The following is a 13914-nucleotide window of genomic DNA, read 5'->3' as shown; positions in this document are numbered from 1 at the left end:
AAAAGTAGAAGATCAGTTTCACACAATCACAACAATTCTCGCATATACGGCATACAGCATATTTTCACAGGTAATGTAACCTATAGCATTCTTTGGCAGAAAATAGTTTCAGGTGGGTAGTCGACTTGGCCTGTAGTAGAAGAGCAAAATTTGGGTCCAGCAACACCTTAGAGACCAACTAGATTTCCAGGGTGTGGGCTTTCGAGCTTCCAAATTTCATTGGTCTCTAAGGTTGCTCCACCTACCTTGTAGAGGACTACTTTGATTCAGATTTATAGAGCATAAATTATATTATTACATTTGTATGATATGAATAGCACTAAGCACTTTAATTGCAGTATCTATTATAGGTACCTTTGTGATTGATTTTAACTTTGAATGGTTGAGCTTTTGTTAAACACTGAGTCCCAGCAACATCTAATATTACTCTTCATAATATAAAGCTTCACATAAGAAAAGCTAGACATTAAAAATAGTTCTAGATACCCCAGTCAAGGGCACGAATAGTGAAAACTTTGAGGAACAGGGCAGGGAGATGAAAAAGGCTCCGGGTGGAAAGGCTTTCATCAGCTGGGTAATATTAGCCCATTTGTGGCACCTGTCCCCAGACCACAGCCACGAAAGTTCAACCCACTGCAAAAAACAGCTGGAGTTTTTTTAAAAAAAGATTTTGGCATTGCTATTATGTATGGCGATACATCTTCTGGCTATGCATATAACATTCACCTGAAGAATGTCAACTTCATGCATTTGTGCATGATTTTATGCCAAGAGTGGCTGCTACTAGAAGGTAAGTTTCAGGTGGGCAGCCATGTTGGTCTGTGGTAGAAGAGGAAGATTCAGCCAACAAGATTTCCAGGGTATAAGCTTTTGAAAGTCAATGCTTCCTTTGTCAGATGACTTGCATTTGATGAAGGGAGCTTTGACACTCAAAAAGATTATACCATGGAAATTTTGTTAATCTTTTTTTTAAAAAACACATTTTTTAAAAATAAATGTTGATTACGCAAGGATAACAGTATATATGTAGTAACAAGCATAAAAACATTATAAACTATGTACAGAATATTGGAGTTACAATTATAAACTCGGTCTTCAATATTTGCTGCATTCAGGTCAGAACAACAATAAGTGTAGTATAGCATTGTGGTCTTTTGTTTTCCTTTTCTTATTTATTTTGTTTTAGTCAGGTCACGAATCGAATATAGTTTGGTATAGCTGATTAGGTGCCTGCAGTTCTTTCTCTATAATATATTCAAAAAACAGCATCCATTTTACAAAGAATTGTGAGTTGTTTGAAGATGTCTCGGAGTGGTGTAGTTTGTTGGTTATCTTTTCAATGATGAAATAACCCCATATTTTCAAATACCATTGGTTAATTGTTGGTTGTTTGGGTTTATTCCAATTTAGAGCTATTGTTGATCTTTAAGGTGCTACTGGATTCCAATCTTGCTCTGCTACTAAAAGAAATATGTAACTCCTTCCTGCAGTGCTTCTAGAGAAAAGTTGATGTCCCTATTCTATAGATATGTGTATATCTAACAGTCCAACAGTGGATTATATAGAGGTATACTGCAGTGCAGGGCTTTTTTTCTGGGAAAAGAGGTGGTGGAACTCAGGACTGCACAATGACATTGCTTTGGGTCAGGTGGAACAAGGGGGGAGTTTTTTAAAGTTTAAATTGCCCTTGGCGAAAATGGTCACATGGCCAGTGGCCTCGCCCCCTGATCTCCAGACAGAGGGGAGTTTAGATTGCCCTCCGCGCTGCTCGGCGGCGCGGAGGGCAATCTCAACTCCCCTCTGTCTGGAGATCAGGGGGTGGGGCCACCAGCCATGTGACCATTTTCAAGAGGTGCCGGAACTCCGTTCCACCGCATTCCAGCTGAAAAAAAGCCCTGTTGCAGTGGCCTTGACAGGTCTATCTTGCCAACCATTCCACAGAAAACGACTTTCCTTCCTCCAAGGGTCTTCCTGAAATGAAACCATCATTTTGAAGGTGTTTTCAATATCATTCTTTCAGGCCTGGCTTAACACAATAATTAATGGATTTTATTTACTGTGTCCATTCAGTAACCCACCTCAAACCTTAGAGATGTTGTGGGCCAGAAGTCCAAGTACCTGCCCACACATTTAAATAAATAATCCTAGCATGGAGGAAAATAAAAGCAGGGAGGGAGGAAATTCCTTCCTTAAACTCAGAAACGAGAGACTGAGGAGCAGAACTTTGCTAGCCTTCAGTTCCCGTGATTTAGTTCTGCAGCAATGAGTTCTATAGTATGAGCTTGTTCATTTCCGCTCAGTCGTCAAGACTGGATGCAGGTTGCCTTTAACAATGCAACAAACAGAAGTGTGTTGTTTCTTCAGGAAGCCCTATAAAAGGTCTGAAGTTCTGCTCAGAAATTAAAGGAAATGCTAGCTTAACACGGTACTTGATGCTGCACGTTAAAAGTCTCTTTTCAATGGACGTAGAAGGGTGCGATTCTGCTTTAGAAGAGCACTGTGAATGAAGTAGCCGACTGAGCAGTATTTAATAGAGTAGACTCACAGGACACAGTGGCACACTTATATTAGACTCCTGGTGCACTGGGCACAGATTATTCCTTGTTGCTATAGAAAAAAGTTACTGCTGGTTTACACAGAATTTGTGTTATATTCAGGAGACCTGAATGGAAATCCTCATTCTTTCCTGGAAGTTCAATGGGCGATTATGGGTAAATCATTCCCTCTCAAGTCTAAACAACTTTACAAAGCTGTTGTGTGAAGATGTGTTCTCTCTCTCCATCTGAACTCCTTGGCAATAATAATAATAATAATAATAATAATAATAATAATAATAATAATAATAATAATAATAATAATTTTACTGAATGTTCCAGTTAATACCTAGCTGATTTATTTTTTAAAAGAAGTTTCTAGTCCTCGTTATCTCTGAGGGCTCCAAAACTTCAAATGTAGTAAAAAAACCACTCCTTTTCCTCTATCTTAGTAAAGCTAATGGGATTTTGTACCCATTTTATGAGCTGGCTCCAGGTTTTTCCCTAACTGCTGAGATTTGCAACGTAAATATAATTTTGCATACTAAGTGCAGATGCGGCCCCCTCAGTATTCATACAAACTTGGCAATATGAAAAATATGCAAATAACTTTTTAGCTTATATTCATTATTAGTTAGTTGTCATTTTTTGTTTTGCCATTCTCTGTGTTGTTGCCTTTCTTGTTAGTTATCTCCTTTATATAAAATATAAAATTCTTAATAAAAAAAGAAAGTATGCAAATAGCTGCAGCCCCCTCCCCAAGAAATGTATCTCCCAAGTTGCCTTCTGTAATTAAATAATAAATAAATATTCTGTCCTCCACAAATTACGTTCCTTCATTTATCCCCACACTGCCTTTTCTAGGCACATTTTCAATGAAAAACACAGAAGCGTTAGGCAAATAAAACTATACCTCGTCCAGCTCCTGAGGTGGTTTGTTGATCCCGTCAACCCCATCCATATAGGGACAGCAAAAAGTTAAGAGAAGGAAACAAAAGAACAGGACAGAGCACAGGGTACAGTCAGCTGAAGAAACACAGGGACTGCATTGTTCAAAACTGCTTAGCTGATCAAAAGTAAACCAAACAGCCTGCTAAAGACAGGATCAACTTTTTCATCAGGATAACTTCTAACCTTGTATGCGACTGTATATTTTTCCCTTTCCAAATCTGCTAGGTCTACGAACAAAGAAACGGAGCATTTTTTAAAAAAAATGACTACAGAATGCTTTCTTTTAAATACATACCATGTTTTTGCAAGGAATTTTAACCAAGAAGGTGAAGCTGTAACCTGCATACAATGCAAACTCTGATTATTTTAACCCTAAGAGCACTCAGCCTTCCATCCTTCCGAGGTCGGTAAAATGAGTACCCAGTTTCCTGGGGGTAAAGTGTAGATGGCTGGGGAAGGCAATGGCAAACCACCCTGTAACAAAAAGTCTGCCAAGAAAACATTGTGATGCAACGTCCCCCATGGGTCAATGATTCGGTGCTATATATTAAAAACTTTCCTTTTAATTCTAATTCTAGTGTGGCACTGCTCAGAGCCGAATAGGCTGCATGAGCAGTATCGTTAAAGATTCGGTGCTTGCACAGGGGACTACCTTTACCTTTAAGAGCCTAATCCAATCCCAGCTTATTCGCCTAAGTGGAAAATTTGGGGCATCTCTGCAGGTTCCATTCTCATTCAGTGCAAATCACCAGGGATGCTTCAAGATCCAGTCCAGAGTAACACTTAGCAGTGGGGTTGCCAACCAGTGAGGGGGGGAGAGGCATAAAAATATGGCTCCAGCCTAGTCGCTTCTGGGTACAACCACATTGTTCTAGTCCACATTGCTTCTGGGTACAACTTGGAACTGACAATGGGTAGCTCTAGAAACTGCAGAACACTATGGCACCATGGAGTTTCCACCAATTCCTAGAGCTACTGTGGTCACCTCTAGGTTGTACTCTGGAAGTGACGTGCCAGCAACTAGACTGGCTATTTTTCTCCTGCTGCTGCTTGGAGCAACAGTGGGCAACATTATCTAAAGATTGCTTGCCATAAGCAAGCAAATGGTAAGCCTATTTAGCAGCCATGAGATGGCTATTGAAGTTAACCCAATGGGTGTCACACACATGAAAACTACTCTTTAGAATGCCTTGTGTACGTGCAACTTCTTTGTAGAACATCCTGGGAAATCAAGCTGTGTTCCTGAATAGAAGCATTTCCACATATTACGCATGGCTGATCCATTCCAAAAGCACCTATCTTGGCATCACTTTAATAGCCACATCTTGGATGTAAAATCTTCTACTGGAACTGGCTTTAGAAACACAAATTTCCTGGCTGCAACTAGATTATTATTTGGGAGGGGGCTCACTAGCACTCCTTGGGAGATTTGACCAATGCCATTCTTCATCCTGCTGCTCACCATTCCTTTGCCTGCTAAAGCAAATAACTTGCATCACTATAGGAAGGTGGTGGTTGTGCCAGCAGAAGGACCCAGAAAGAAACTGGTGGGGGCAATGGCCAAAGAATTCTCAGGGCTGGACCCTGGCAGCCCAATCTGAAACAGGTCTTTGGTGCCCCTTCCAAAGCAGGTATCCTGACATCCATGTGAAAGAGCAGAAAGCAAAAGGTGATCCTCCAGACCAGTGGTCATTTCATAGCAAAAGAGCTGGAGGAACTCATTAGCATAACACATTAGCATAACTCATTAGCATATGCCACACCTCTTGACATCACTGGAAGTGTCATTAGCATAACTGATCTGCATATGCTCTGACATCACCTATCCTGGCTGTTTTGGACCCAATCCTGGCCACTCAGGGCCAAAATTGGGCCCAAAATGGCAAAAGGGGGCTAAAAATGGTCCCAGAATGGTCAGGATCGGCTTGCTGCTGAGTGGGAGAGTGATCCTCCACCTGTTAGAGGTCCAATCCGGGCTGTTTCAGCCCCAATCCAGGCTGAAACGGGCCCAAAACGGCTGAGAGTCAGGTGGGTGGGGCCACCTGACACGTGACCTCTTTGGGGAACTGCCGGAACTGTGTTCCGGCGCGTTCCCCCTCTAAATGAGCCCTGCTCCAGACATTCACTAATGGCACATCTTGGCTTTTGGGAAACAATATTTACAGCCCTACTGTTGGATACATTCAAGATTAAACGTAGAGAGCAACATATTTTAAGAACGGTTCCGGTGCTCTGTTTGTTATATTTCATAAGTTTAATAACGTTATAAACACATTCAACAGTCACCTGTTGGGAAAGTATATCATATCCAAAACTGTATCTATAATTGTACCTAATATCTCAAATGCGGTCAGTGTTGTAAAGGCAAGGGGAATATTATGAACACTGGGAAAATATACAGCGAATACTGACTATTGACCACCGCTTGAACTTTGACTGCCGGCATTCACTTGTGTGTGCCCAAAATGTGGAAGAAACAAGCTTACTTTCGGTCATTCGCAAAAATATGTCCGGCTCTGTCCATATGTGAATATAAGCATTCCCTACATTTTGGATACACGGTAACATGCACAGAGAACTTAATTGTTCATAATAATTGCAAATGTGCAGCTGTCCAAAAAATATAAATTTTTGAGGACTCAGTAGATTCAAATCCAGAAGGAGAGGACACCCCTTCCTTAAATGGTGCTCCTGGCATTGGTAAGCTTTTCCATCTTGCTTTGCCCTGAGCAAAGATAAAACAGCTTTAGGTCCTTCTGACCATAATACTATTTGAAACAGGGCCTAGAAAAATATTTCCTTTCTACCCGGTATAGCAAAACCTTTTGAAAATGCATAGCTTTTTTATATATACTACCCATTATTACCCCATTAACTATTTGAAATAACCAGCATATGACTGGTTGTTTGTTTCTCAGCCTGTTTTTACCTTCACAAACTAGCATTAAAACTGCAAATGCCTGAAAGGCCCTGGGGATCTAAAGTCATAATCTGGACAAACAATTGCAAAGAACTGGCAACGCAGTGCCAAAATAAAGTATGCTGAAAATCTATTGCCAGATGTGACCTTTGCCATTGTAAAAAAGGTTATTTAAAAATTGTATAAATTTTGACTTCACAAGCTGCCGGTTACAAAGAAAACTATTTACACAGTTGAGTCAATCGAATGGGAAGAGTTGAAATTTAAGAATGAAGAACTGCCTCTCCATAACTGAAAAGGGAATTAATGCAAAGCAAGAGGAAAAGATGTGAAGGTCCATATATATATATGAATACCCTTTTTAAGATAGATGAAACGCTTGGGCTGAAGAGGAAATGAATACAGAAGACAACTGAGGCAGAGCGTGTTCGTTACTAGCCAGGAAAACCGGCTTGCTTTACTGTAAGGAATATGGATGGGTCAAGTGATCTGCTTTAGCACTTAATAAATACATCAAGAACAATTCATACAGGGATGCTTTTATTCCTGTTAATAGTGATATTCTTTTCTAAAAGAGGGGGGATGCTTTCATATTCTGCATTTGAGGCTACTGTTGCATACAAAATTTCAAACAGCACTGGGATCTGAGCCAAAACTTTTAAGTGCAAATGCTCAATCCTTGCTCATCCTGCTGGTTAAATGATTCTGTAAGGGAGTACAGAGTCCTCCAGCTGGCTACAAGAGGCTGTGCGCAGACCATTCATTAGAAGTCCTTCTTTGAGCTGCGGAATTGCGATCACTTCCATCCAGTCTAGACCACATATATACATATATATATATATATATATATAGGTCCATTGAGGATTTGTCCCATGTTACATTTCAGTGCCTCACATTTGAGACTGAGCCCCAAAGATTTCTGAGGACCATTATATCTTGTTTCCCAGGAAGGTTAGATCAGCATAAACTAGTATTACTGCTGGCACAAGTTGCTCCTGGACTGAATTGTGACATTGACTTCCTGTCTCATTCCTGTCTCATAGATCCTCTGGATCTATGTCTCATTACCAATACTGATTTCGCCACACCCATTACCCCTCTGCATACCCCACCCTATTCAATCACGGCTGCTATTGTCATTCACCGGCTATTATCATTCGGCTTCTGTAATCACTCCACTCTCCAAGATATAAGGACAGATGGGCTCACGTTCTAGCTGTATCTGAAACTGTGGCTCACAAAAGCTCATAACCTACCACTAATTGTGTTAGTCTTATAGGTGCTACTGGACTCTTGCTCTTTTCTACTACTGCTGGCAGGTAGGGATAAATTTATTTCTCTTCAAATGATAAAGTTGAAGCTGCCTTATACTATATCAGACCATTGGTCTATCAAGGTCAGTACTGCCTACTCAGACTGGCAGCAGCTCTCCAAGGTCACAGGCATAGGCCTTTCACATCACCTACTACCTGGTCCTTTCAACTGGGGATGCCGAGGATTGAACCTGGGACCTTCTGCATACCAAGCAGATGCTCTACCACTGTGTCACATAACAATGAAGAGGAAGATGAGACTCGTTGATATAAGCATGGTTGACCTGCAGATTAATTGCTGTACTCTGAGTCATTAGCCATTGAATTAACACGTTACTTAAAAATCTGTAAGGTGTATTATCATGGTTTTATCTTGAGATACTCTAAATAATTAGTACGTATTTTAATCTTGTTTTATTTTGATGACATAATTGTGTTGTTGCTGTGGGTTATTTGCTGATGAAATATAGACTGGGGATGATGATACATATTTTAAAAGCACTATATTATTCATTGGTTTTTAATACAGGGTGATTTCAGATTATATTAGCAATGCAACTGCACAACACAGCTGCACACTGCACACAGCTATAAGCCTGAGTTTTTGAACAGCATAAACATTGTGCATAAACATGTATAAATGTGTATAATCCTCCTTGTGTCTCCGTTAAAGAGGCACACTATAAATAACAAATATATGTGTTTGTAAATATATATGGGTGTGGGTGTGTACAAGTATATAAATATATATACATGTAGAAACATGCGTAATCCCCCTTGAGTCTCTGTGAGAAAGGTGGTCTATAAATAACATATAAATAGAAAATAAAGAGTTAGCCTTGCTAATGATCCATGGATCCAGAGTCCATGCTAATGATCTTAACATGGGTGAGATTTTCTTAATGTCTTAATGAATGCTGTGAGATACAAGGACAAGAGAAACGGAAAGAGATTAACAGGTGCAAAGCAGTTGTACAGATTTCCTGCAGTGCCACAAACCTGACTGAACCCAATGGGTATGGAAAGCAAGGGACACAACGTGTCCCCTCTACTGCAATGAACTGATGGAAGCAGGGAATGGAGTTGACTAGCAATTTGATGAAAAGAGCATGTCAGAAAGTGGAATTGTCTCCTTTAGGCAGAAATAGAAGTTTAAAAACCTCTGAAGACGGACTTGGCCAAGAGAGTTTGTGAACATCCACTGGGTTGGATTCCACAGATCTTTTTTTCTGCTAGCAGCTGCAGTTTCCCCAGAGCAAGAAACTTTCCACTGGTTGGAAGAGCCTCTGGCATCAGGGAAATATTTGTTTCGTGGGGAAAGTGCCACCACTAACAAAATTGATCTGTGTGACCCAACCCATTTGATTTTAGCTTACTGTAATAAATTATAAAGCTGTTGAATACTTATTTGTTCCATTCTGACTCTCCTTTCAATACATCCCTTACTGCTATGCATGCAGGAACACTTACTTGTTCACCTGGTATTAAGTAGCTATTTTACTACGAGCACAATACCCCCAAATACGCAGTTTTCTTTTAAACTAGGAGACTTCTTTAAAACCATTCACAAGCCCCTTCTAACTAACAAAGATGACTATGCATTTCTGCACAAACCGGTTGTTAAGAGCAACAGGTCCTGAAGTGTACAATTTTAAATGAACACTAAGGTATAAATAAGATATAAATTAACCCATAATAACCATCTGGATATTTTGTTTTGAGTTCTTCACCTTCTAGGAGAGGCATACAGCATTTACGTTTCATGTTATGCCTTAGGGCTAAATGGCAGCAACATAATAAACAACAGATATCATTAATGTTTAACACATTTATCTGGGGTTGCCAACAATCTGGAGAAAATTATATCTTGCCCCTTTAACAAAGGTTTCTGTGGAAATGGGCAGATGCAGCTTTTAATGGCATTAAGGTAAAGAACATCTGGTAAATAATATCCTATTGAGCCTCTTTTAAAGGGGCGGGACATTTTTTCTTCATATCATTGGCAATCTACATTTATGACATTTTATAACACGATATCTTCCTTTCACATAACTGAAAGTCAGAACTGAAAGGTACACAAAGGCCAGCTAAATAACCTGTCAACAACCTAGAAATGACTACTCAGATTACTATGTATTAACACATGCACAATATTTTAATTCATGAAATAATTAAAAATTAAGTATTTTCAAGGACATGTGGAAATTAACAAAAAAAAGTTTAACAGCTAAACAGTGTATCGCCCAACAATGCAAAACAATGCTGCCATGACCCAAAGTAGAACTTAATATTACATTAGATGTTTTTCTTTTTTACCCTAAAGGAAAATACAAGCGAGGGGAAGGGGGGAGGGCAGCAATGTTTTCTTAACAGAACAATATTGGCATAATAATGCTTTATTAATGATACCACCAAGCAAGCTGAGAAAAGAGCAAAATGAATGGACAGAACGAGGTGAGGTGTTGGATATGAAAAAAGACAATTAAGAATGTGTTTGTAGTTTTAGATTGGGCTGGGTTAGAAAAATTCTGTATCTGTAAAGTTTAAAACTGACACACACCCCCCCCCGAAATCTGACTTCTCTCTTTTGGCAACAAGCTATTGCCCCAAGACTTGATGTTGGATTTTATTCTGGCAGCTAGGACAATTCTTCCCCCAGCCCTAATGTAGGGATACCAAATAGATATAGTAAAGAAGTTGAATAAAGGAAAACTAAAGAGGGACATTAGGACTGACAACAGTTCTTATTTTAGGAATCTTAAATTTGAGCGCTCTAGGAAGAGAGCGAGGAGACAGCTAAGATAGTGAGACAGAATGGTCCACTGACACATTCAAGGTCATTTAGAAGATCCAGGTAGCAGACCCATATCAAAGTACAGCACTGCACTTAACTTTAGTTGTCACAGTCAATTATCTATATGAACACTAGATCCCAGTTTAGAAATAGCGCAACCCAAGATGGGAATTTGCAGAAGCACAAGCAGCAGAGAGGGACTAGCTTAATTCTTAATGGCACTTACTGGGCGAGTTCTACGGGGACAGATCTGGGACACACTTAAGAGGATGCAAAACAGGTTAAGTCCCTGCTTCATTATGTCCCCAAGCACATGTCTATTGTTTTTCCTGCAAAAGTGAAGAGTTGTCATTCATTCCAATAAGCCAAGTAAAATACTGCTCTTATGTATAGCAGGAGGGAGTAAAGGAGTAAGTACCTGAGGAGGTTGGCATTAGTTTGGGGAGGAAGCTCAGTGAGGATGTTATGGCAGAGAGTAAAACCCCAGACGTTGCTCTTTCCTCCAGGGGAAGTGCTCTCTGTAGACTGGAGACCAGTTGTAATTCCAGGAGAACTCCAGGTCACACTTTGAGGTTAGTAACCCAGTTGAAATTCATATGAGCATTTGATACTTGATGGGCACTTGGAATGTTTGCTACAAAAAGTTGTTCCTCCATACAGGCTCCTTCTTACAAGTTTATGTAAACTACTGTGCCAAATTTTTCAACAGTTGAAAGTCTCCCAGCCCTACTTTGATTTAACTTTTTTGAGAGGATCTTGTTTCCATCAGCGGCTGGGATAGGGAGGCTGCTGCCACCAGGAATACAGGTTCAAAAACTGCAGAGAAATCTGCCATGTGGAATCTCCATCACTGCTGTATTGTACTAACAGCTGCAACAGCAACAGAACTTGTCCCTGTGTTAAAACCTTCTGATCTGTTTATAGTAATACTTATTTTATTTACTTTATTTAGAGCCTGTCTTTCTTGCTGAGATTCAGTATCATTCACTTATACCCCACCTTTCTCCCCAGTTGGGACCCAAAGCAGCTTACATCGTTCTCCTCTCCTCCATTTTATCTTAACAACAACCCACTGAGGTAGGTTTTGCTGAGTGTGCCTGGCCTATGGTCACTCAGTGAGCTTCCACGGCTCAATAGGGATTTGAACTGAGAATCTTGCAGGGTCCAGTCCAATGATCTAACCACTAGCCCATACTGGCTCTCAAAAGACTCAACCCAAATCCCCCTCACCTCCCTGTTTGCAGCTCTAGGTATAAATTGCACTGCTTCTTGAAGGGGATATTTCATGCACCTGACAAAGTGAGTTATGACTCATGAAAGCTTATACCACAATAAAGTCACTAGCTTTTAAAGTGCCACAAGAACCTTTCTGTTTTGGGTGCTGGAATCAAGAAGATCAGCTCCCTGCTGAGTATACATACAAACCCAATTAGCTTCTGCATATGAATGAAATAATCCCTTGTCCATTCTAAGAAATCCTACCACTGTTTTAAGAAAACCACAGTTCAACAGAACTGGACGCCCCGAAAGATTCAGTTTTAAGGGCTGAGTGGAAACAACCCCATTCAAGTAAAAAGTTCGTAATAGAACTGAGATGGGTAGAGGCAGCCTGGAATAGGTGGGAAGAAAACAAAGACAGAGCAACAAAGCCAAAAAAAAAAGAAATATGCAACAACAACAACAAAAAAGGCTTGCTTGCTGTCTGACAGTACTAAGCATTTGACACTAGAACGAGCGAAATGTAGGATACACACAGTAGGATGAAGGGAGGAGACTCACCGCAGCAGCCATGCTACGTGAAGTCAGAGGGCTGGAGGAGCTGTAACTACTCACTTGCTCGGCCAGCAGCTGCCGGCTTTGGATCGCGTTGTTCCGCAACAACAAGAACGCGTCTGTTAAACGCCGCGTGGCCATGGCTTTAAACCCCCCCCCCCCGGACCTTTTAGGCCCCCCTACCCCTGAGAATTCCTCAAGACCTTTCTACACACCCCACCAGATATCCTATTTCCACCACAGGGACCTCCTCAGGTATCCTAAGGAAACCACAGGGACCTTCGCTTTTAAGGACTCCTTTTCCTGGCAGCCCCTTCAGAGGAAAGGGCTGTAAAACCTGCGCTTTGCAGCCCAGCGCAGGGAACACTTAAACATCCTTGCCAAGACCCCCACAAAGGCTCCTCCTACGACCCTTCAGGTAATGCTCAAGAAGAGGCCCAGCAGAGGCGAAGTGGCCCCCTTTCCTGGCTTAGGGCCCCCAGGGATTCCTCCTAGCCGGTCACTGCCTGGCCTCCTGCAAAGAGAGAGACCCCCTGGCTGAGCCTCCCTTTCCTGGTTGCAAGCGCCCGGCCCTCCGCCGAGACCCCCGGGGAGAGCGCAGCGCCCGAGCGCCCCCCGCCAGGCTCCTCTCACGGCGGGGAACAGGGAAGGGAGCTAGCCCCGGCCCCCTCTAGCCTCCCACATCCTTCCCTGCCCGGCCCCGGATGGACCCGGCTGCCACCCCGACACCAGCTCGGCTCACTTCCGGAAGGTGCGTCCCAAGAAACATCCCCGCCGAGCCCGAGCGCGAAGGTTCCGGGTGCCTTTCGGGCCAGCGAGGGACTGGGGGGAGGAGGAAGAGGAGGAGGCGACAGAGGGACTGAGGTGTTTGTCGTTCTCTGACGAAACTTCCAGTTTCTTACTGTAAGGGAAATACAGAGGAATGGCATGAGGATGATGGAATCTGGGTTTAGTTTCCTTGCAGTGGTGCCCCTTTAATCCCCCCCCCCCGAAGAAAACTGAGACCACAAAGGTTTTAGAAATGTATCTAATCTTACACCCTGAAAATCTGGTTGGTCTCTAAGGTACCATGGAAATACATAGGAGGTAAATCAGAATACTTAAATCTGGGTTTATTTTCGTTACAGTGGTGCCTCTTTTACCCCCATTCCACACCCCTGAGACCGTATAGGTTTTAAAAATGTATCTAGGCTTACACCCTGAAAATCTGGTTGGTCTCTAAGGTGCCATGGGAATACGTAGGAAAGAAATCAGAACGCTTAAATCTGGATTTATTTTTGTGACAGTGGTGCCCCCCCCCAAAAAAAAACCTCTGAGGCTGTATAGGTTTTAAAAATGTATTTCATCTTACACCCTGAAAATCTGGTTGGTCTCTAGTGCCATAGAAATATGTAGGAAAGAAATCAGAATGCTTAAATCTCAGTTTATTTTCGTTACAGTGGTACCTCTTTTACCCTACCCGCCCCCCAAACTGAGATCACATAGGTTTTTAAAATGTATCTTGAAGATCTTTTTGGTCTCTTTAAGGTGCCACTGGACTTAAATCCTGCTGTTCCACTGCAGACGAACACAGCTATCTACTATCTTTTTGAAGGGAATTGTTCCTGTGCTCTTAAAGGCTATGTGAAA

At 41.6% G+C, this 13914-nt stretch overlaps 1 protein-coding gene across 2 annotated transcripts in view; it reads right to left on the bottom strand.

Moving 5' to 3' along the window:
* The window catches only part of STX16 (syntaxin 16), a 32424-nt gene extending 19426 nt beyond the window's left edge, over nucleotides 1-12998 (bottom strand). The window contains exon 1 of one of the 2 annotated variants that reach the window (XM_054980023.1): nucleotides 12292-12998. In XM_054980023.1, the coding sequence (XP_054835998.1) occupies nucleotides 12292-12426 (135 nt within the window). In that variant the 5' untranslated portion in view covers nucleotides 12427-12998. The remainder of the gene's footprint in view (nucleotides 1-12291) is intronic. The other variant, XM_054980024.1, reaches the window with a different exon arrangement.
* Between the last annotated feature and the right edge of the window lie 916 nt (nucleotides 12999-13914).

The sequence above is a fragment of the Eublepharis macularius genome, chromosome 5 (genome assembly GCF_028583425.1).
Source record: "Eublepharis macularius isolate TG4126 chromosome 5, MPM_Emac_v1.0, whole genome shotgun sequence".
NCBI classification, from domain to species: domain Eukaryota; kingdom Metazoa; phylum Chordata; class Lepidosauria; order Squamata; family Eublepharidae; genus Eublepharis; species Eublepharis macularius.
Note: the sequence above shows the minus strand (reverse complement) of the source record. Positions and strands in the feature narration are given on the sequence as shown.